Source organism: Bos javanicus, chromosome 15, assembly GCF_032452875.1.
Source record: "Bos javanicus breed banteng chromosome 15, ARS-OSU_banteng_1.0, whole genome shotgun sequence".
Lineage (NCBI taxonomy): Eukaryota > Metazoa > Chordata > Mammalia > Artiodactyla > Bovidae > Bos > Bos javanicus.
In genome coordinates, this window is record NC_083882.1 from 27,645,940 (window position 1) to 27,671,012 (window position 25,073).

Genomic DNA, 25,073 nt, shown 5'->3' on the forward strand with positions numbered 1-25,073 from the left:
AAAAATGAAAGCACTTAAAATTCAAACCAGTCTATTTGGGGTTTTATTGGTAGTTTAGGGAAGGCTGAAGGGACTACTAGTGGGATGTGGAGGTATACTGGGATAGGCGGGGAACAGACAAGACATGGAACAGAATCATTAAGATTTGTGTTGGTTTTGAGTTATCTACACATGCAGGCAAATGAAAAAAACTGCAAGATGACCCAACCTGGAAGCAGAAATTCTCATGAAAAATTTAAAGCAATGGTTAAAAAAGAATGATGGAGAATTCTTGCTGGCTTGGATCAGAAACGCCAAAGAAGAAAGGAAAGAAAAGCTTTTAGAATTTAAGTTTGATCAGTTACCTTGATCCTAGAAAACCAAATTTCCCTTCAATGGAATGGGCATGTTCATCTTATTTTGGTTCAGTAGCAAGCTGGAATCAAGATTGATGGGAGAAATATCAATAACCTCAGATATGCAGATGACACCACCCTTATGGCAGAAAGCGAAGAAGAACTAAAGAGCCTCTTGATGAAAGTGAAAGAGGAGAGTGAAAAAGTTGGCTTAAAGCTCAACATTCAGAAAACTAAGATCATGGCATCCAGTCCCATCATTTTATGGCAAATGATGAGGAAACAGTGGAAACAGTGGCTGACTTTATTTTTGGGGGCTCCAAAATCACTGCAGATGGTGATTGCAGCCATGAAATTAAAAGACGCTTACTTCTTGGAAGGAAAGTTATGACCAGCTAGACAGCATATTAAAAAGCAGAGACACTACTTTGTCAACAAAGGTCTGTCTAGTCAAGGCTATGATTTTTCCAGTGGTCATGTATGGATGTGAGAGTTGGACTATAAAGAAAGCTGAGCGCAGAAGAACTGATGCTTTTGAACTGTGGTATTGGAGAAGATTCTTGAGAGTCCCTTGGACTGCAAGGAGATCTAACCAGTCCATCCTAAGGGAGATCAGCCCTGGCTGTTCATTGGAAGGACTGATATTGAAGCTTAAACTCTAATACTTTGGCCACCTCATGCAAAGAGCTGACTCATCTGAAAAGACCCTGATGCTGGGAAAGATTGAGGGCAGAAGAAGGGGACAACAGAGCATGAGATGGTTGAAGTGCATCACTGACTCAATGGACATGAGTTTGAGTAAACTCCATGAGTTGGTGATGGACAGGGAGGCCTGGTGTGCTGCAGTTCATGGGGTCACAAAGAGTCGGACACAACTAAGCAACTGAACTGTACTGAACTGAAAGCTGCTCTTAATCATAATGTCTTTCAGTGTTTCCTAAAGCTTTTTATTCTTAATGTCATCATCAGGGTCTCTAACTAAGTTCTTCCATTTCCTTCACTCATGTATCAGTAGAGCAATGTGTTGGTTCCTATGAAAGAAGCGAATGCAGAAAAGATATGTTCCTACTGAAGGACTCAAAAAAGAAAGCAGAACTTGAGTTGAGTGGACTGGATCTAGAAAAGCACAGGGGGACTATGGAAAGAGATTTTTCTAAGTGGTGGTTGGGGAAAAGCAGAGCAAAAGGCTAATCACTTGGAACTAGTACGCTAAGTTGAAGCAACAATAAAGAAAGTACCCTAGGTATGATGTAAGGTTCACAGAGGTATATGGCAAGAAACAACATTACACAGTAACAACAGGCCAGACTTCTCCGCGGTGCTAGAGAAGACTCTTGAGTCCCTTGGACTGCAAGGAGATCCAACCAGTCAATCTGAAGGAAAATCAACCGTGAATTTTCATTGGAAGGACTGATGGTGAAGCTGAAGCTCCAATTCTTTGGCCACGTGATGTGAAGAGCTGACTCATTGGAAAAGACCCTGATGCTGGGAAAGACTGAAGGCAGGAGGAGAAGGGATGACAGAGGACAAGATGGTTGGATGGGATCACTGACTCAATGGACATGAGTTTGAGCAAGCTCTGGAAGATGGTGAAGGACAGGAAAGCCTTGTGTGCTGCAGTCCATGGCGGTCACAAAGAATCAGACACGACTGAGCGACTGAACAACAAATACAATATGTGGTCTTTTGTGACTGGCTACTTTCAGATATGCAGATGACACCACCCTTATGGCAGAAAGTGAAGAGGAACTAAAAAGCCTCTTGATGAAAGTGAAAGAGGAGAGTGAAAAAGTTGGCTTAAAGCTCAACATTCAGAAAACTAAGATCATGGCATCTGGTCCCATCACTTCATGGCAAATAGATGGGGAAACAGTGGAAGTGTCAGACTTTATTATTTTGGGCTCCAAAATTACTGCAGATGGTGATTGCAGCCATGAAATTAAAAGATGCTTACTCCCTGGAAGCAAAGTTATGACCAACCTAGATAGCATATTGAAAAGCAGAGATACTACTTTGCCAACAAAGGTCTGTCTAGTCAAGGCTATGGTTTTTCCAGTAGTCATGTATGGATGTGAGTTGGACTGTGAAGAAAGCTGAGCGCCGAAGAATTGATGCTTTTGAACTATGGTGCTGGAGAAGACTTGCGAGCCCCTTGGACTGCGAGGAGATCCAACCAGTCCATCCTAAAGGAGATCAGCCCTGGGTGTTCATTGGAAGGACTGATGCTGAGGCTGAAACTCCAATACTTTGGCCACCTCATGCAAAGAGCTGATTCATTGGAGAAGACCCTGATGTTGGGAGGGATTGGAGGCAGGAGGAGAAGGGGATGACAGAGGATGAGATGGCTGGATGGCATCACCGACTAGATGCACATGAGTTTGGGTGAACTCCAGGAGTTGGTGATGGACAGGGAGGCCTGGTGTGCTGCGATTCATGGGGTCGCAAAGAGTCGGACACGACTGAGCGACTGACCTGACTGACTGACTGACTTTCAATTAGCATAATGCTTTCAAGGTTCATCCACATTGTAGCATCTATCAGTAGTTCACTCTTTTTTTTTTTTAATTATGAGTGATATTCTATGGTACGAACATACCACATTATGTATCCATTCATCACTTGATGGATATTTAGACTGATTCTTTTGGTAGGGGGTACCATAAATAATGTCGCTATGAACATTCATGTGACTTTTTTTGTGGATGTATGTTTTCATTTCTCTTACATATATACCTAGGAGTGGAACTGCGGGGTCATATGGTAACTCCATATTTAACCTTTTCAGAAACTGCATGGCTGTAACACTTTACATTCCCACCAACATTGTACAAGAGTTCTAATTTCTCCACATCCTCCCTGACACTTATTACTATCTTTTTATATTTTTTAAATTACAGCTCTTCTGGGGGGTGGGGTACCTTACCACGATTTTAATTTGCATTTTCCCTGATGGCTAATGATGCTGGGCATCATTTCATGTGCTAATTGGCCATTTGTGTATCTTCTTTGGACAAATACCTATTCAAATCTTTTGCCCATTTTTAGATTGCATTATCTTTTTTTTTTTCCTGAGCAGCAGGCAACATGTAGGATCTTAGTTCCCTGACCAGGGATTGAACCTTGTCCTCTGCTATGGAAGCATGGAGCCTTAACCACTGGACCACCAGGTTCCCTGGATTATCTTTTTATTATTAAGTTGTAAAAATTATTTATATTCTCTGGATACAACTCCATAGATATGATTTGCAAATATTTTCTCCCATTCTGTGGGTTATCTTTTCACTTTCTTGACAGTGTCCTTTGATGCACAGAGGTTTTTAAATTTTAATGTCCAATTTACCCAGATTTTCTTTTGTACTTATACTTTCAGTGTCATAGCTAAGAAATTACTACCTAACCTAAGGTCACACAGATTCACCCCTATGTTTTCTTCTACTTAGTTATGCAATGAGCACCTGTGAACCCACCACCCAAATAAAGTACTGGTATCTGAATAATTATTTATGTCAAATCATAAGTAGTACTCATTCCGTTTCCTATGTCCTCTTCCAACCATTGATTTTCAACCCTGTCAGCACATCAGGATTATCAATGTATTTAGAGTGATCCACAACTTCACCTCAGACCTACTGGATCTCCTGGAAATAATTTAGACATCTGAATGTAAACAAATAAAACAACTCTTCCTGAAAATGTGTGAGAACTCTTATGGCCATGAAATGGTTGGATGGCATCGCCAACTCGATGGACATGAGTTTGAGCCAGCTCCGGGAGTTGGTGATAGGAGGGAAGCCTGGTGTGCTTCAGTCCATGGGGTAGCAAAGGGCCGGACATGACTGAGCAACCGAACTGAAGTGATGGGCAGTGAGGAGTCACTGGGGCTTCTGGTACAGGCAGATGTAGTAAAGTTAACCTGAAAGCAAGACTAGATTAAGTATGAGGCGGGACTTCTCTGGTGGTCCAGTGATTAAGACTCCATGCTTCCAATGCAGGGGATGTGGGTGATTCCTGATCAAGGAACTAAGATTTCACATGCCACGTGGCGTAGCCTAAAAACTAAAAAAAATTATAAAAAATGTATGAGGAGAAGTAGAAGGCCTGTGAGAAAGTAAAAACAGTGAAAATGAGACAACTCAGAAATTATTTTGACAAAAGCTAGGACAGTACTTGAGATAATACATAGGATAAAAAGGAGGGGAAGGCACAGAGTATTTGATTTGGGAAGAAAAGGATTTGTTTTTATTTAAAAAGGTGCAAAGTTTGGTTTAAGAAGGTGAGAAGAAATTCAAGTGGAGATGTTCTGACAAATCAAGGTGTAGTAATGAATGGATAAAAGTTTTTTGAAAGAATAATGAAAAAGGAATGGCTGGGAGTTATGGCTTAGGACACCCAAAAGTACTTCCTATGCTATAGGTACAGGATCAGAAAGAGGATGGAACAAAAGCAAGAGAGAGATATCTTATCATTATAACAAAGAAGCTGAGAGGAGAAAAGCATGTCAAAGACGGAAAAGGTGGTCTGCAGCAACCATACGATGTCATCCAAGTACTGTACAGGTACTTCTATCTGAGGGAAAACTGTGATCACATATAAATACTTGAGACTAGAAATCGTATAACTTCCCCTCAGAAGTTTTGTTAGTTAATTTGTCTTAAAAGAAATGCTAAGTCATAGGAATGAACTATGAACATAACCCAGATTCATTGTGAATCATCTAGAATGTCACACTATGAATAAGACAACGCATTTCTTACTAAGTTGGATGACAACCAATTAATAATTTTGAACTCAGAGTAAATTCATTCAGGGTGCTGAGAAATGAGCAATCTGGGCCATGCAGTGGAGCAGCAAGGACTCCGGCGAGTCAGGCATCCTGGGCTGCCCTGGATCTGTCTCTCCCAGTGCTGCAGTTTTCCCATTTGTGCAGCTCCTGGAATTCTATGGAATAAAGTAAACATATTCCTCAAGCGACTCTCCATCAAGTGCTGTTACAGAGTATGTGTGTCTGTGTGTGCTCAGTTGCTTAGTCGAGCCTGACGCTTCGCAACCCTATGGACCGCAGCCCACCAGGCTCCTCTGTCCTTGGGATTTTCCAGGTGAGAATACTGGAGATGGCTGTCATCTCCTCCTGCAGGGGATCTTTCTGACCCAGGGATTGAACCCTCCTCTCCTATATCTCCTGCAGGCAGATTCTTTACCATTGAGCCACTGGGGATTAGATGAGCATTATTTTTATTTCACTTCTGGGAAAGTGAGGGTCATTAAGTATCATGTTCAAATTCAAAGGTTAAAAAAAAAAAAGACTTACTAACAACAAGGTTCAGCCTATAATGCCAGCCTGGACACCCTCAAAGCCCACACTGTGCTTTTAGCATCATGCATATGTTTATACTGAGGTAAATGTACATCCCAGAATTATTTTTATACTACTTCTAAATTCCTCAGTTATTATATACTACTGCTTTTCGTTTTATTCTTGACTGCCAATCCTTTGCTATACTTAACATAATTCCCAAAGGCATACAAGCCTTGAAACATATTGTTTCTCAACAAGTTGCTTGAAAAACAGTGCATTGAAAAGACAGTAGGCACTGTATAAAACTGGGGAAAGGATTAATTTCTCAATAAATGCCATAGGTACATCTGATTTTTCCTATGGGAAAAAATTAAATAGGACACTTTCCTCATATCATATTCTAAAATCAATTCTAGGTAGATCAACTTAATACAAATGGTAAAACTACAAAGTTTTTTTAAATAAAGTAATAAAGGAAATTATAGCTTCAGGAGATGGAAGGATTTCTTAAACAAGAAACAAAAGGCACACGTCATAAAGGAAAAGATAGTAAATTTGGTTACATTAAAATTATACTAAAGGGTGTATTCATTAAAGGTATTTTAAAGGTATTTTAAAGAGAATGAAATGAGAAATCTCGAAACAAAAGAAGCTATTTGTAACACATAAAACAAAAGACTCATGTTCTTATTATTGAAACAAAAACTCCTATAAATCAGTAAGACAGACAACCCAATAGAAACATGGGCAGAAGACTTTTTTTTAGCAGACACTTAAAAAAAGCCAAAAGACATAAAAGGAGTTCAATCTCACTATTAAGACGAAATTAAAATCTAAATCCACAATGAGATAACCATTACGCACTCAGTGGCTTGGGAAATATTATAAAGTGTAATAATATCCAGCACTACTAAATATAAAGTAAATAGCTAATAGGGACCAACTGTATACAGCACAAGGAACTTGACTCAGGGTCCTGTAATGGCAAAATATCGGGAAAAAAATTTTAAGAGGAGTGCGTATGTGGATACGTATAGCTGATTCACTTTGCTGCGTACCTGAAACTAGTCGAAACAACTAGAGTTGTAAATCAGTCAGTTCAGTCGCTCAGTTGTGTCTGACTCTTTGCGACCCCACAGACTGCAGCACACCAGGCCTCCTTGTCCATCACCAACTCCTGGAGTTTACTCAAACTCATGTCCATTGACTCGGTGATGCCATCCAACCATCTCATCCTCTGTTGTCTCCTTCTCCTTGTGCCTTCAATCTTTCCCAGCATTAGGGTCTTTTCCAATGAGTCAGCTCTTCGCATCAGGTGGCCAAAATACTGGAGTTTCCGCTTCAGAATAAGTCCTTCTAATGAATATTCAGGACTGATTTTCTTTACAATGGACTGGTTGGATCGCCTTTCAGTCCAAGGGACTCTCAAGAGTCTTCTCCAAAACCACAGTTCAAAAGCATCAATTCTTCAGCACTCAGCTTTCTTTATAGTCCAACTCTCACGTCCACACATGACTACAGGAAAAACCACAGCTTTGACTAGATGGAACTTTGTTAGCAAAGTAATGTCTCTGCTTTTTAATATGCTGTCTAGGTTGGTCATAACTTTTCTTCCAAGGAGCAAGCATCTTTTTATTTCATGGCTGCAGTCACCATCTGCAGTGATTTTGGAGCCCAAAAAAATACATTCTGTCACTGTTTCCACTGTTTCCTCATCTAGTTGCCATGAAGTGATGGGACCAGATGTCATGATCTTAGTTTTCTGAATGTTGAGTTTTAAGCCAACTTTTTCACTCTTCTCTTTCACTTTCATTATGAGGCTCTTTAGTTCCTCTTTGCTTTCTGCCATAAGGATGGTGTCATCTGTATATCTGAGGTTATTGATATTTATCTTGATAATTTTGATTCCAGCTTGTGCTTCCTCCAGCCCAGCATTTCTCATGATGTACTCTGCATAGAAGTTACATAAGCAGGGTTACAATATACCGCCTTGATGTACTCCTTTCCCTATCTGGAACCAGTCTGTTGTTCCATGTCCAGTTCTAAGTATTGCTTCCTGACCTGCATATAGGTTTCTCAGGAGGCAGGTCAGGGGGTCTGGTATTCCCATCTCTTTCAGAATTTTCCAGAGTTTGTTGTAGTCCACAGAGTCAAAGGCTTTGGCATAGTCAACAAAGCAGAAGTAGATGTTTTTCTGGAACCCTCTTGCTTTTTTGATAATCCAATGGATGTTGGCAGTTTGATCTCTGGTTCTTCTGTCTTTTCTAAACCCAGCTTGAACATCTGGAAGTTCATGGTTCATGCACTGTTGAAGCCTGGCTTGGAGAATTCTGAGCATTATTTACCATCATGTGAGAAGAATGCAACTGTGCAGTAGTTTGAGTATTTTTTGGCATTGTCTTTCTTTGGGATTAGAATGAAAACTGACCTTTTCCAGTCCTATGGCCACTGCTGAGTTTTCCAAATTTGCTGGCATATTGAGTGCAGCACTTTTATAGCATCATCCTTTAGGATTTGAAATAGCTCAATTGGAACTCCATCACCTCCACTAGCTTTGTTCATAGTGATGCTTCCTAAGGCCCACTTGACTTTGCATTCCAGGATGTCTAGCTCTAATTGAGTGATCACACCATTATGATTATCTGGGTCATGAAGATCTTTTTTGTATAGTTCTTCTGTGTATTCTTGCCACCTCTTCTTAATATCTTCTGCTTCTGTTAGGTCCATACCATTTCTGTCCTTTATTGTGCCCACCTTTGCATGAAATGTTCCCTTGGTATTTCTAATTTTCTTGAAGAGATTTCTATGATCACTGAAGAAGGCTTTCTTATCTCTCCTTGCTAGTCTTGGGAACTCTGCATTGTAATGGGTATATCTTTCCTTTTCTCCTTTGCCTTTCGATTCTCTCCTATTCACAACAATTTGTAAGGCCTCCTCAGACAGCCATTTGACCTTTCTGCATTTCTTTTCCTTGGGGATGGTCTTATCCCTGCTTCCTGTACAATGTCACGAACCTCTATCCACAGTTCTTCAGGCACTCTGTCCATCAGATCTAACCCCTTGAATCTATTTGTCACTTCCACTGTATAATCATAAAGGATTTTATTTAGTTCATACCTGAATGGTCTAGTGGTTCTGCCTACTTTCTTCAATTTAAGTCTGAATTTGGCAATAAGGAGTTCATGATCTGAGGCACCGTCAGCTCCTGGTCTTGTTTCTGCTGACTGTATGGAACTTCTCCATCTTTGGCTGCAAAGAATTTAATCAGTCTGATTTCAATATTGACCATCTAGTGATGTCCATGTGTAGAGTCTTCTCTTGTGTTGTTGGAAGAAGGTATTTGCTATGACCAGTGTGTTCTCTTGGCAAAACTCTATCAGCCTTTGCCCTGCTTCATTCTGTACTCCAAGGCCAAATATGCCTATTAGTCCAGGTATCTCTTGACTTCTACTTTTGCATTCCAGTTCCCTATAATGAAAAGGATATCTTTCTTGGGTGTTAGTTCTAGAAGGTCTTGTGAATCAACTATGGTTCAATTAAAAAAAAAAAAAAAAAGCCTAGCACTGGTGAGGACAAATGCAGCAACGGGAACTCACACAAATTGACAGACTGGTTTAATAACACTCAGTGAAATCTGAAAACATTTATATAGTACAACCTGGAAACATTACTCCTTGGTCTAGACTCTTAGATGTTTAAAAATGCAATGGGATGTTTAAGAGTGCAATATTCATTGCAAGATTGCAACAGTAAGAGTTTCAAACTGAAAGCAATCCAAATATCCATCCAGGGATAAAATGGAAAACTAACTTGTGGTATACTTCTATCATGGAATACTAGATAGAAATAGAAAAGAATAAATCCTAGCTATACAGACATGGGTAAATCTTGCAAACAGTGTTGTGTGAAATAAAACACAAAGTCATATATTCAGCGTGATTCCACTGATACACAGTTCAAAAACAAGCAAACTATATTAAGGATGGGCCCACTGCACATTACATTCAATATAAATGGCACCTCTTGGAACAAAACTTCTGAAAGATATATTGCACAGGTGGTAAAAACTACTTTTAAAAAAACTATCAAGCAAAGAAGTGATTAACATGAATATCAAGACAGAGTTACCCCATGGGGGAAGAATGAGGTTGTGACGGGGTGCCCAGCTAATTACATTATCTATTTTCTGACCTATGTGGTAATTTGCACAGGTGTTTGCTTTATAGAGATTCATTAAAGTGTACACATGTGGTTAATGTACATTTCTGTTTATATACATGATATTTCATAATAAGCAAAGAAAACAATAGGATCCTTTTTTCTCCTCTACTTCTATTTTTTGCCCTTAGGGACCATTTCACTGGCTCTAAGCTCCATTATCCACATGGCTCAGGAGGGGAGGGATCAGGCTGTTTTTCTTACCTGAGTGTGAATCTCCAAGCCTTGAACTGTGAGCAGTAAATTTCTGTTGCTTATAAGCCACTTAGTCTGCAGTATTTTATTACTGCAGCCTAAATGGACTAAGACACATTACTTATAAATAGTTTAAAAATTCATTTTAAACATTTTTATCTATACTGTCACCAACTCCCTAACTGGACAAGAGCTGCCAACAAAGAACAACACTAAGGAGATTTACATTTTCCTTCTTTTCCTTCCATATGGCCAACTTTCCCTCCCCGCTGCATTTTCCCACTGGCAACCATAAATTTGTTTCCTGCATCTATAACTCTATTCTGTTTTGTAAATAGGTTCATTTGTCGCATTCTTTTAGATCCCGCATATAAGCAATATCATGATACACATTCTTTTAGATCCCACATATAAGTAATGTCATGACACTTGGCTCTCCTCTGCCTGACCTACTTCACAACGACAATCTGACAGTCCACCCATGTTGCCGCAAATGACATTACTTCACTGTTTTATGGCTGAGTAATATTCTATTATATATACACACATATATATCGTATCTTTTTTATCCATTCCTCTATCAATGGAAATTCAGGTTGCTTCCATGTCCTAGATATTGTAAATAGTGCTGTGTATTCTTTTTCTGAGGAAAAGGGGACAGAGGATGAGATGGCTGGATGGCATCACTGACTCAATGGACATGAGTCTGGGTAAACTCTGGGAGTTGGTGATGGACAGGGAGGCCTGGTGTGTTGCAGTCCATGAGGTTGCAAAGAGATGGACACGACTGAGTGACTAAATTGAACTGATTTTTTTTCTGACGATAACTTTTCAATTACTCAAGTCCCAGAGGTAAGAAGCAGTAGATGTGCAGAGCCTAGGCATTCCTTTACCACCTCAGGCACTTTGTATTCAGCCACTACCTTATTTTAGCTTTTCAGAACTATCGTCCAATATGAAGTGCTGTACGGCCCCAGTTCATGTCAGCCTGGGAGTATTCTAACCCAGGGCACAAGTAAAATAAACCACAGCGTTGCAGGCTCTGTTCACACAGTGCAGGATGGAGAGCACGGGTGCGTCAGGCAGGGAGACGCAGAAGTGGGGCAATGTCCACAGGGATAAAAAACAACAACAGCAACAACAAAAGTAACACAGAGACTTAAGGCAAAGAAGAGAACACGTTCAGTGCACGTTCCAAGGTTCGTGAAGTTGTGAAGTCGTGTCCGACTCTTTGTGACCCACCCCATGGACTGTAGCCCACCACGCTCCTCCATCCATGCAATTTTCTAGGCAAGAGTACTGGAGTGGGTTGCCATTTCCTTCTCCAAGGAAAGTATATATACTTTCCTAGGTTAAGTATATATATTTTGCAGTTTTGAAGGTAAAAGTCGCTCAGTTGTGTCCGACTCTTTTCTCCAGGCCAGAATGCTGGAGTGGGTAGCCTTTCCCTTCTCCAGGGGATCTTCCCAACCCAAGGATCGAACCCAGGCCTCCAGTGCACTGACAAATGTCAAAGAAAGGAAGGGGGAGTGGACAAGAAAACCCTATCTGACTTTCTGTGCTGTCACAACAATATGGGAGAAATTAATTACAGAATACCTACTTGATACGCAAGCACTAAAAATGACTATAGGGAGCAGCATAGGGAAAATGTTTGACATAATATGAAAGATAAAAAACACATTTAAAATGGTACATACAGTAATTACAACTATTAAAAAATTCATAGGAAAAAAATGCATTCAAAATGACAATGATAATTTTAAGGTAGGATTCTAGTTTGAAAACTTAAAAATCTTTTGTTGCTGTTTAAATTTTCTATAGTATACTTATATTATTGCTTTAGTACTCCACATTAAAAATTTTTTTAGGGACTTCCCTGGTGGTTCTGTGGCTAAGACTCTGTGCTCCCAATGCAGGCAGTCCAGGTTCGATCCCTGGTCGGGGAACTAGATCCCACATGCAGCAGCTAAGAGTTTGTGTGCCACAACTAAGACCTGGCCCAGCCTAATAAATAAGTAATATATTAAAAAAATTTTTTTTAATATAAAGCCTTTAATAATAAGAACTAAAACACTGAGCAGTTTTAGAAAATTCTCAGGTACAAAGATGCCATAAAGATACTTTTATGTCCTTTACTCTTTATTTACTAGCAACAGGAAGAAAATTATGACCTACAGATTCAATATTAAAATGATGAATATTCTAAAGAGTTACAGAAGGAAAGGGAGAAACAAGAGAAGAAACTGGTTAAATACTCACCCCCTAAATACTCACCCCCAACACAACAGAAGCCATATGGGTGGAGCTGTTCTCTTCATGTGGCCTATGGTCATTTATTTCTCCACTCACAAGTGGCCCCTAACATAATTGGTTAAGTCTCTTTTCCAAGCCCCAAACACCCTGGTTGGTTAGCATTTGTCTGCAGGCTGGAATGGTATCTTACATCCCCTTCTCTTAATACAGAGCAGCAGACTTTAATTTGAACCATATGCCTGTCTTCTAGGGATGGTTTAAATGCCAGAGCTTTACTATCCAGTTTGAGACTTGAAATCCTTTGTTCTAGGCAAGATCAGGAGCCTGGGGCTATATGGGGCAGTGATACTGTGGCCCTAAAAGGAAGTACATCATCAAAGGGGTGTGTCTGTGTGGTAAGGGGAAAGAGGCAATGGGTGGCATGAATTTAAAAATCAGGACAACTGACTGCAACAGGAAATCTTCTTATTTGGTCTACCACCTCAGAGCAATGCCCTTGACTTCTTTTCTGGCTAACCAAGGAGAAACCCAAAGCAGATGGGACAGATTAGGACTAGCCTGCAGCCAGTCCCACAGGGTGGCAGTGTCTGTGAAGGTGGACGGCAGCACAGCTACAAGCGACAGCCAATGCCTCCCAGACTCACTCGTGCTTCATCTCATTCCCTCGCTGTGGGAAGTAAGTATGGGGCAGAGGAAAAAAGCGAAGTGGGAAAATAACTATGTAGTCTGAATAAACAACCTCACCAGAAAATACTGTGACTAAATCCTTCATGTTTTAAAATCTGAAAGTTTCTGAAAACTTATAACCCCAACGCTGCACTTACAACTAGAGACAAAGATCAAGAATATAAATAATTCTGGCCCTTGATTAACCTCTCAATGGACTAATAAGTGCAGGGTAGGGGCCACAAGCTGTCGAGTGTACAAGCTAAAAATGACTTGAAGAACCAAAGATCAAGAACTGTGAAAGAACACTTTATAAACGGGATTCAGACTGTTACATGGACTACTAAGATAGAAGTAAAGTGAAGTGAAGTCACTCAGTCGTGTCCAACTCTTTGCAACCCTGTGGACTGCAGCCTACCAGGCTCCTCCATCTGTGGGATTCTCCAGGCAAGAGCACTAGCGTGGGCCGCCATTTTCCTTCTGCACATGGCACGAATCACGCTTTTCCTGCACAACATCACTAGCCTAGGAATCATGTGGCCCAAACGCTTTATCTGGAATTGAACACAACAAGAGTCAACTGTGCAGATCTCAGAATATTGGTAGTGACCAAATTCTAAGTTCCCAGGAGTCTCCATATTAGTTTGCTCTTAAAAACGGGTCTTGGGAAGTCCTGTCTTTAGCAATCCCTCCAACCTCTGGCTGAACTTCCTAACTAGGAGCTAATAGGGAAGTAATGCCAAAAACTACTGACTCACAGCCTGAGCATTTATACTCAAGAGAAATTTCTTCATGGGAAAAAAAAAATCAAGTAATCAGCTTCTGGACGGGGGGTGGGCGTTGATTTAGTTTAAGAAACCAGAGAAGGTCAGAATTGAAGGAGGCGAGAGATAATTCTCAGGAGATTGAGAGAATATATGTACCTTCCTGGAACGTTTTAGAGAGCTATTAAAGGGCCATTCTGTGGCCGCTTCTAGATTACACCACATATGAGGCTCCTCTGCACCCATCACTTAACCTTAGGAATCTCCTGACGCTCTGCAACTTCCCAGCACTAGGTGTCTATGCAGTATGCTATCTCTGTGGAAAATTAAAGTTTAAAAACAAAATTGCTGGACCAACATTACATGGGTATTTTCAATGAATGACATGCATTTTCCCTCAAAGCGTTAAAATATCTCAGCAGTTAGGAAAACTGAACTTGGCTATTTTTAAATGAAATAACAAATAAACCCTCTCTACTCTATTATAGATAGCACTACCCTTCTCATGAAAAATAACCCTCCCCAAACAAAACATATGGATGTGAGAGTTGGACCATATGGATGTGAGAGTTGAGAACTGGACCATAAAGAAGGCTGAGTGCTGAAGAATTGATGCTTTTGAACTGTGGTGTTGGAGAAGACTCTTGAGAGTCCCTTGGACTGCAAGGAGATCCAATCAATCAATCCTAAAGGAAATCAGTCCTGAATATTCACTGGAAGGACTGACGCTGAAGCTGAGACTCCAATACTTTGGCCACCTGATGCAGAGAACTGAATCATTTGAAAAGACTCTGATGCTGGGAAAGATTGAAGGCAGAAGGAGACAGCTGGATGGCATCACTGACTCAATGGACATTCGTTTGAGCAAGCTCCGGGAGATGGTAAAGGACAGGGAAGCCTGGCGTGCTGCAGTCTATGGGGTCGCAAAGAGTCGGACACAACCAAGTGACTAAACAACAATAACCCCACAAAACATAAGACCTTTTCATCAAACTCTAGTACAGAGTAGGCGTATATAGCAAAGAGTTGTACTAAGACACTTTCTGTAAGACCTACAAACAATATCCATTGGAATTCCTGGAAACATTTATGCATATTATTATAGTCATAATTCTAAATCATATCACTTAGAAAAATAAAAGTCCAATCATTCAATCAAGTAAGTTTCTAACACTGATAGGTGAGTACACTATACAAATTTTTAGCACCTTTTACAGACCATAATGAATTAAGGTCCCCTTAAATTCTCAACAAAAACTAAAGACACCAAATAGAAATATAGTATACAGGTACAAAAACAGTATTTTCCAAATTAAAAGTTAAGACATATAATCTGATACACAGAAAGCTACTTTTGGAGAAAAGTTGGTATGATCACCTATAAGACTCTAAATTGTCACCTAGAAACTAAGTAGAATGGATTGGGAGTTTGGGATTCGAATTAGATGCACGCTATTATATACAGGATGGATAAACAATAAACTATGTTGTAAAGTAATCATCTTTCAATAAAAAAATAAAAGTTCACTATAATATTATTCAAGGAAAACTGTTTTGCCCATTTAACAAATGACTCATTAATGTATTTAAATTATGTAAAAAAAGTATTTATCTCAAATTGATACGTGTAGTTTGGAAGTCACCGATACACTGAGGTTGTGCATGCGTGTGTGCTCAGTTGTGTCCGACTCTTTGCAACCCCATGGACTACAGCCCACCAGGCTCCTCTGTCCATGGGGTTTCCCAGGCAAGAATCCTGCAGTGGTTTGCCATTTTCTTCTCCAGGGGATCTTTGTGACTCAGGAATCGAAACCGTGTCTCTTGTGACTCCTCCACTGGCAACTGGATTTTACTGCTGAACTACCTGGGAAGCTCCATATGCTGAGATTACAAACTGAGATTACAAATGGTCAAAACTTGTCATGGTCTTGTATTCGGAATTCTTACACTTTTTAACCTAAGAACTAAACCCTATTATTTCCATAGTTTGTTTTTAAATGGTAAAATGGATAAGCAAGTTTAGCACTTCTTTGCAAATAATACACAATAATGTGGGCAGTCTTTATTCCCAATAAAGCAAACTGGATATTATATGTGTCCATGTGTGTGTATATATATAAAAATTTTAGCTCTTGAATACCTAGAAACATCTATAAAAGGTCTGTGATCAATGAAGATAATCCATGAATTAGGCAAGGTTTGTCTTGAGACATTGTAGAATTATCATTTCCATCCTCATTAAATTTTTAACATCAATGTTTCTTATACTTTATATACTATCCAATAGTCCATGTAAATCTAACAAAATTTGATGAAAAACCACACACTGGTCAACACTATCAAGGGTGCCCAACCACTCCAACTGAGCAATAATCATGATGGCTGGGTTACAGGCAGGCTCCTTAGCTCCGAGCCAGCAGGTGGACTCACTTGCTTTACTGTCAAAGGCTCTCAAACCATTCCACGTAAGAGTTGGGAGATCTAAACCACTACCCCATTTATTTACCACTAATGGTGGCTCAGTGAAGAATCTGCTTGCAGTGTAGGATATCTGGGTTCGATCCCTGGGTTGGGAAGATTCCCTGGAGAAGGGAATGGCAACCCTTTCCAGTACTTTTCCATGGGCAGAGGAGTCCTAGTGAGCTACAGTCAACAGAGTCCCAAAGAGTTGGACGTGACTGAGCATCTAACACACACACACAATTATCCCCCAAATGAATGATCTGCAATTAATAGGAGTTTGTATAAGAGGAACCTAAAGTTGGGGAAGAAATTCTTTATTCTCCATCTCTCAAACTGGTTCACGTCTGCGTGTTCCAGGCATAATGCTGAAGTATGCCAAGAGTTATGTGAAACTATAAGCCAAATAAAATACATCTTCTAGGAGTATCAATTTTTTCCCTATATTAAATAAAGTTGAATAACTTTAATATTAAAACAAATGTAGATACAACATTGAGGAAGATACAAAATGTGCATGAATTTAAAGATAAAGCATGTGATTTACAAAGTGAGCAATTTCAGACTATGTAACCAGCCCCCAACTTGCCCCCCAGCCTGTGTGAGTTCATTTCTGTGTTAGGAAAACCAGTGGGAAAATCTGCGAGGTAATGCTTTGTACTGGTAGCATAGCTGTTGTTAATAAAACCCCCAAAACAGAAAATTGGTTTTGATCCTAGCAAGGTGCAATCGCTTTTCAAGATCAACAAGACCTTATACTTATAACCCAGAACTATGACTGACAAAAATCTGCTCACTTAAATTTTAACTTCACAGAGTTTTTGTCAAAAATCAACTATGTGTACCTGAAACACCTTTTGAATGAAAGTGCATTAATATTTCATAGTGAAGTTCCAGTCTTAGGAATATGATTCAGAAGAGAGAATTCCCCCAACTGCATTTTCTCAAGGGCCAATATACATGACTGCTGCTTAGCCCTGCTAGTTGAGAGTCCTCACCATTTCAGGCTGTGAGTACCGGGTGAGGCCTTACGACTCCTAGGCTCCATTAGGACCCAAATTTGGGGGAGTTCCATGGCCTGAGTCTCAATTTACTCCCTGTCAACCAGGGAGGTGTACTGAAAGAGTACCGAAATAAAGGGTGTTAGTACCATGACAGAAAATTTGGGAGTGATATGATGAATATTGCATAACTACTTTTTCTGACCTCTCGGGGATATTCTCAATCACCAGGCTATGGAAGGAGTCTCAGAAACCAAGGTTTCCAACCTTTATTTTTTCTTGTAGGACTATATCTCAGTATATTCATGCTGGGGGTGAAAGGTCAATGAAGTTATTACCAAATGTTTTCATTTCTCACTTTTAAAAAATGAAGTAGTCTAGATCTCACTGCATTAAAGGTCAAAAATTTCCACAGTACCTTAAATCCATGCACTGTGGAAATTCTTTCCAAAATATTGGCTTTGCTGTAGCTGAACTTCAGATCTTTGCTGTCTACTGATTGCCAACTAAAACAATAACACCGGAGTGGAAACCATCTCATGGAGGCCATTCTGGGAGTCGACATTTAAAGAAAAAAGTTTCCAACTTCCTTAGGTTAAAAAAAAAAAAGTTTCCACAATTTTCAAAACATTCTCATAGCGTCTGAGTATTTCAAATAACTTTGCTTCATGGAATAAGCCAGCTACATTTAGGCAATCTTTTATAAATCTAGAAATTTCTCTTCTTAGTTTCTAGGGACAAGAATTAAAATTACTTTCAAACAGCAGTGCATCAACTGTTAAAAATAAGGCAACAGCAGACTTCTTTGATAGCTTAATATAATCTGTCAATAAGGAAATCTGATTTCTCTACTTCTAAACAAACACTGACTGTAAGCTCCCTCTTCCTGGCCCAGTTGTGACTGGTTACCCAGTCCCAGACTCTTCCTCGCTTGCATCGCTCGTGTTTGCTGCCCTTTTCTTCCTTCCCAGGTCCAGCACCACCACCTGCATGCGGAATCTTAACATTTCACAGGCCTTCCCCACCCCACCCACCCCCATTCAACAAACACTTATTTACTGAGCACCTGCTATGTTAGACCACCGAGGAACACGTAATAGAAACGAGTGTGGGAACTCCCCTGCTTACAGTCTAGGGGAGGAAATACACAAGAGCATGGATCTCTCCAGGAAAAGGCAGATACCTGAAGTGGCACCTTACAGACGAGGGATAATTAGATAAAGCTACATCCCACTGCCCCAGTATGAGCTTTTGCTTCCTCTTTTAAAATTTTATTTCTTTTTTAGAGTCCACTTTTACAGTGCTTTACGATGTTGTGTTAGTTTCTGCTGCACAGCAACATGAATCGGCTGTATGCATTGCACAGGCTTTGAACTGATCTTCCTATTGCCTTCCTGTCCCCTCTCCCTACTCTCACTTTTTTTTCCCTTATCCACCGCAGTCTGATTTATTAAGCCTAGAAGTCAAACAATCTCGCAATCCAGTATAAATACCGCCCCTCCCCACGTTCTCAGGATGCCTCCCCTCCTCAAGTCTTCCCTCTCGCCAAGCTTTTCTGCAGACACGCTGTGTGCGTCCTACTGCTATTCAGGCTGCTCCAGCTCAGGTTCCCACTGTAACCAAATAACCCCCCAATCCTCACCATGTGCACAGCACCCCACGTCAACTGGCCCGTGCCAGCTCTCTCACTTCATCCTTCCACTCCCCACCTTATTTATCATCTCGAGCCATGCAAACCTGTCTCTTGTCCCCTAAACATGTTACCGTCACCTCACTCAGGCCTTGGCCTTGCTCCTCCTTCTGTTTGGAAGGCTGTGCCTGTCCTGGTTATCCTCCCACAAGTCATTTTACCACTTTTGCAAGTCCTTGTGAGAACTTTTTTATTTATTAAAAAAATTTTTTGGCTGGGTCTCATGGTATGTGGGATCTCAGTTCCTAACCAAGGATCAACCAACCCCCACCCCCCTCCCCGCTGCACTGGCATCGTGGAGTCTTAAGCACTGGACCACCAGGGAAGCCCTAGGAGAGCTCATTTGTTCACGTGTTTACTGTCTATCTTCTGCCATCAGAATGTTAGTTCCGAGGAACTATTTTACCTGCTGCTGCATCCCCAAGATCCGCACACAGCATGTGCTCTATTAACATTTGCTGATCCTATTGGCATTCTCTCCTCAACACCTATCCTTAAAGAAGTCTGCTCATCCTTTAAGACTCACCTCAAGGGCTACATTCTCAAAAGGATGATTCTGTCCTCATCACTGCCATATAAAGTTCAGACCCACAGAGTTCTTGAGCACCCACTGCAGGACAGGTACGTGCAAGGCAGTGGGAGTCCAACAGTAAGCAGGAGCTGCTGACAGTCCCGGTGGCAGTTGTTATCTAATGGAATTTTGCAAACTCAAGTGGTTTCTTCATCCTCTGAACTCTGTGGTAATTGGACTATACAATTAACATGATAATGAATCACAACGTGCTATGTAACATCTCTCGCTATTGTATCAAACTGTAATTTGGTAGCTGTTGACCATGCCGTCACCCAGGGATATGAGGATGTGCTGAGGGAGCCATGCTGTGCCTCCCCCATCTGGCATCTGCTCCTCTGTGGTCCTCACACATCTGAGGCAAGAAACAGGAAAGATTAGAGACCAAGAAACCTACTCTTTTCCCAGCGATGAACTCTATACAAGAAAGGGCTTTGCATGAATGCTCTTTAAAAGAAATTCAAAGTTTTAGCAAGTTAAAGGTCTTTTGGAAACTCTAGTTTTCTAAACAAGCTATACTTGTATGCCAAATATGAAATTAAATGATATGTGTGAAAATGCCTTGCAAAGTACTTTTTATATGTGCTTGTCTTCAGTCCCTTAGTTGTGTCCAACTCTGCGACCCCATGGACTGTAGCCTGCCAGGTTCTTCTGTCCGCGGAATTCTCCAGGCAAGAATACTGGAGTGGGTTGCCATTCCCTTCCCCAGGGGATCTTCCCAATCTTCCCAACCCAGGGATCAAATCCACATCTCTTGCATCTCCTGCACTAGCAGGTGGATTCTTTACCACTGAGTCACCGGGAAAGCCCACTTTTTATATACATGAAGCAAAATCTCATTGTAGCCTACGCATTTGCTGCTCAAATAAGACTGCAAATTCTTGAGGGTGGGAGTATGTTCTCAGCCTTCTTTTCTCTGTTCCATGATAGTGGAACCGTGAAGATTTTAGATATCCACTAAAAATTCTTAGACTTGGCAGTTCTGTCTTTCAGAAATAAAATTCTTTATTCTGAAAACAATCAATGCTTATTCTGGATTGCTAATGATAGAAACATCTTTCAAATAATCCTACAGAAGATATAGGTTTGTGACCAGCATTAAGAAGAAGCCTTTTTAAATTCTAAAACCAGAAAGACAACAAAGTATTCACCTGGGCTTCATTCTCTCTAGAACTAGCGTAGAACAAAAATTCACAGCTAAGAATTTAATCACAAAAACTCTTAAACCATGGACTGATGTTGAATCTTTTAATGCCTGTAACTGAAATTTACCTCTTGTGTCCAGGAAACACATATTCTGTTGAAGAGGGCAAATACGGGCTTTTATACTTACTACATTTTTACAGTAGTACCAAGAGTATTACATGTAAACTGTCACATTACTTCATAGAAAAAGCAAACACATTCCTGCAAACACAAACAACCCTAGAACAACTTATTCATCTATTTTTGAACAGGATACATGACCTTTTCATCAAAACCACTAGGTATAAATAATGGACATGTGGACACAGGGCGGGAAGGGGAGGGCGGGGCAATCTGGGAGAGCAGCAATGACATACAGACACGGCCATGGACACACAGGCGTCGCCACGTGCAGAACAGAGAATGGTGGGGAGCAGCGGCGCGGTGCAGGCAGCTCAGCTCTTTGATGACTTAGGGGGTGGAATGAGGGGGTGCGAGGGAGATTCAAGAGGGAGGGGATGTATGTATGCAAATGGCTGCTTCACTTCCTTATATAGCAGTAACTAACATAACATTGTAAAGCGATTATATGCCAATAAAAAAAATAAACCACTACATAAATATTGACATAAGGAAAACACACTCCTTAGATTTCCTAATCTGAATTTTTATTAATTCCATGTTAATTTGCTACTATAACATATATGATTCTTTTTAAATGAGGTGCCTAAGACTAACAATATTTTATATAAAACAAAAAAATCCTCCTTTCTTTCTCATGTACTTCTTTTTATATGGTAGTTCTTTCTTACCAAGACTTACAATAATTTGTCAAAAAGACTATTGAAAAGACCAAGGATCTGAAAGTTACTCTGGGCTTTGAGAATAAAAGCTGATTTCATTACTTACCTGACTGTGTCCTGTCACAACCATCCAACACACCTCTCTGAAACTAGTCATGCTGTGGTCAGCTTCAGTTAGCAGCATTTCTCCCCCTGGTCGACTGAACTCAGAGAAGGCTTGGGAGGTGAGAATGGGCATTCTATCTAACGTGTGTAGGGAGAGAAGCTTGGGCAACGACTGAGAAACTGAGCGGGGACGGCATGAAGGAAAGAACGCAAAGGCAACATCCGAGAGCTGTAAGAGCACAGAACCATCACGCTCATTGATTCTCTGCTTTGCAGCAAAAACAAACAACGAAAACAGAGACTTTAAGTGAACGAAGCAAAAATCCTGCGAAAATATATGGATTAATACACAGCCCAAAGCTGAATGCCAGCGTCCCTAGGAGTCCATAATTACACATCAGCAGGTAGAAACTCATATTGTGACTACATGGGTTTAACAAAGAAAGCTTTAAAAAATCTCCTTTTCCAAACATTTGTCAGTAGAGACCCTAAATTCAGTTGTCACCAATCCCTGCTTTAACACCTAGCTTTTCAATGCGAAAATTAAAAACCATGCAAATTGCCCGTGTGTGTGTGTATGTTAGTCACACAGTTGTATCCAACTCTCTGTGATCCCAGGGACTGGGGCTCACCAGGCTCCTCTCTCCATGGAATTCTCCAGGCAAGAACACTGGAGTGGGTTGCCATTTCCTTCTCTAGGGCAAATTGCCCTTAACTAAACCAAAATGGTTCTAAATTCAAAATCAAGAACAAAAAAGCATAACAATTTTTTCTTGGTCTTTGGTCAGTAGAATAAGACTGGAGCACAAAATCTGGGCCTTTTTTTTAACTCACTACCTTAATTACCAATCCAAAGAGCCCTACAATGACATTTGTGGCTGGCTGAATGACAGCCCTTCAAAGATGTCCCTGTCCTAATCCGTGGAACTTGTGAATGTGTTATGTATTTTTGCAGACATGATTAGGTCAAGGATCTTAAACTTCATTTATTAAAAAAAGAATCTTTTTTTAAAATTTCATTTATATACTCATTAAAAACTTTATTTATTTATCATTTATTTGGCTGTGCTGGCTCTTGGTTGTGGCGCTTGGGATCTTCCATGTCCGTTGCGACCTGTGGGATCTAGTTTCCCAGCCAGTGGGCCCCTGCACCGGGGTGTGAAGTCCTAGCCACTGGACTACCAGGGCGGTCACCAGGGTAAGGACCTTGAGCAGGAGAGACCATCCTGGAGGGCCCAGTATAGTCACAAGGTCCTTTCAAGAGGGAAAAAGGGGGAACAGTAAAGAGCGAAAGATGTGACAATGGAAACAGGAGGCGGAAGAGTGACGTGAGAAAAGGGCTTGAGCCAAGGAACGCAGAAGGACTCCAGAAGCTGACGAAGGGAAGGACACGAATCCCCCAAAAGCCTCTAGATGGAGCCAGCCCCACCCCACCGTGACTTCAGCCCCACGCGACTCACTCCAGATTTTGGACCTCCAGAGCTGTAAGACAATACACTTATATTGCTTCAAGCCACAAAGTGTGCGGTCATTTGTTACATCAGAACAGATAATTAACACAACATTTTATTATACTTTAAGGATTGTGAAGCTTAGTAGGTATTGTTATCACTAATTCAACTGAAGCTACAATAATGACAAAAGAGGGTTTGAAACTGTGAGGCCTTTCCCCCTGCCCAGCCTCTGTGAGAAGTGTCAGCATCTAGAGAGCATTACAGAATATAAAACAGACATAAGGGCAAAGGAAAAACTGAATTTCATCTAAGAAAAAGAAAGTATCTAATTCCTGTCTACTGTATATTGAGCAAATACAGGACTCAAAGAGCTCACAGCTGAAAAGTTCTAATCAGCCCAACTCAGATAAACATAAGGCTAGGTGAATTCCAAGGATGTGAAAGCAGAGCCTGGAACGTGGGCAGTTATGTCAGAAGAATCACCAACCTACACACAGGGACTCTGACCTCTCATGTATAATATAAACTTGAATTCTGAATTACCATCTGGTTAAGGAGGGCAATCTTTAGAACTGCTTCTTACTTAGGTTTTTCAAGACAGTTAAAGTCTAGCTACACTTCTGTTTTCTATATGAGACTCCCTTCCTTTTTCACCTGGGACATGAGGGACATAAAATGTAATGCCAAAAACTGTCAGAAAACAAAAATGGCTTATTTCCATATCTATAGTTTCCATATAGATTGCAGTCACTTTCTTCTATCAATAGGTGGTGAGCTTGCATTGGTTAGGCAAATGCTGGCAGTTTACTAAAACTGAAGTATGAGGAGACTGAGGCAGTGAAAAGTGCTTTTTCAGGCAGTCAGACGAGCAGATGAATGAAATTTGAGGATGAAAAGAGATGGACTGCCTTTAAACCACGATAAGATCTATTCTTAAAACCACAGTCTTAAGAATAAGTATGCTCTGTATCAGCAATGATACAAATCAACCTTCTCAAGTGAGGATGGGCATACAGTTTTATGAGATCTTTTTACTACTTTATTCTATGTTGTATTCCTTATTTAAAAATCACTTTTTCTTTCTTCTCCCCAACCTAGTTGCATCAGAAACTATGTGAAAAATTTACATAAGTGTATTCTGAAAGTTTATTCATTTTCAAGCCATGCACACACAAAATCCTTTTCACAATCCTTCTTTCTGAATAGATAGAAACAAGACAATCCCTTGCTTTAAGAACCTTGAAGGAAAAGCTCCTTTATTCCTATTGCACATCCTCAGCACACTTCTCACCTGCTATCTTGATATTCAGATTGGCGTCCAGGAGCAAATTTTCAGCTTTTAAATCACGATGAACAATGTTCCGACAGTGACAAAAATACACGGCTGCAACGATCTGTTTGAACTTGCGACGGGCCTCCTTTTCTGCCATCCTGCCGTGGGCCACCAGGTGGTCTGTGCCAAAGAAGAGTACCGTCAGTTCTTGTTGGGGACTGGTGTGACTTCAAAAGGTAGACGGGAGGAGGGCTGCTAGTGGGCCCAGCACAAGAGTGAGTCAAAGACGTGAAACAAACAGATGGAACACAATGCACTCACAGCCTTGATTTGTATCTATAAAATTCATTAGTAGTCAGCATCCAAACGCCATTAAGTATAAATCCCATTACATACATGTGCATACGAGTACACTCACCCTACCGTAAGAAAGGGAGAGTAGTGAGGGACACACGCAATGGTTTTCTTCAGGGATTGTAATACTCAACATCTTCCTGTTCATAGCTCCGCTGCGAAAGTTTACATATACACAGCAAACGTGCACATGAGATAAGTATCAGTATCAGCAATATTTCCTGTGCTAAAGAGTGAGTCAAAAAGCAGAGTCCCGGTAATCAATCATTTTAGGAGAGAACAGACAGAAATCAGTCACTACTAAGGGGGGGAAATCCTGCTTTATATAGGACTCTGTTTGGGCTGATCCCTTTTGCTCTCAAGTTTTACAGCTTGACATAAAAATGTATGTATTTGGTGACTATTCCCTGGGATGTACAGCAATATGCCTGCATCTTTACATGTGCA

The 25,073-nt window shown here is 40.6% G+C and overlaps 1 protein-coding gene across 5 annotated transcripts in view; it reads right to left on the reverse strand.

The window, feature by feature from the left end:
- Positions 1–25,073, reverse strand: part of SIK3 (SIK family kinase 3) — a 267,644-nt gene that overhangs the window by 56,971 nt on the left and 185,600 nt on the right. For all 5 annotated transcript variants that reach the window (XM_061440398.1, XM_061440397.1, XM_061440401.1 and 2 more), the window contains one exon: positions 24,291–24,452. In XM_061440398.1, coding sequence (XP_061296382.1) covers positions 24,291–24,452 — 162 coding nt within the window. The remainder of the gene's footprint in view (positions 1–24,290; positions 24,453–25,073) is intronic.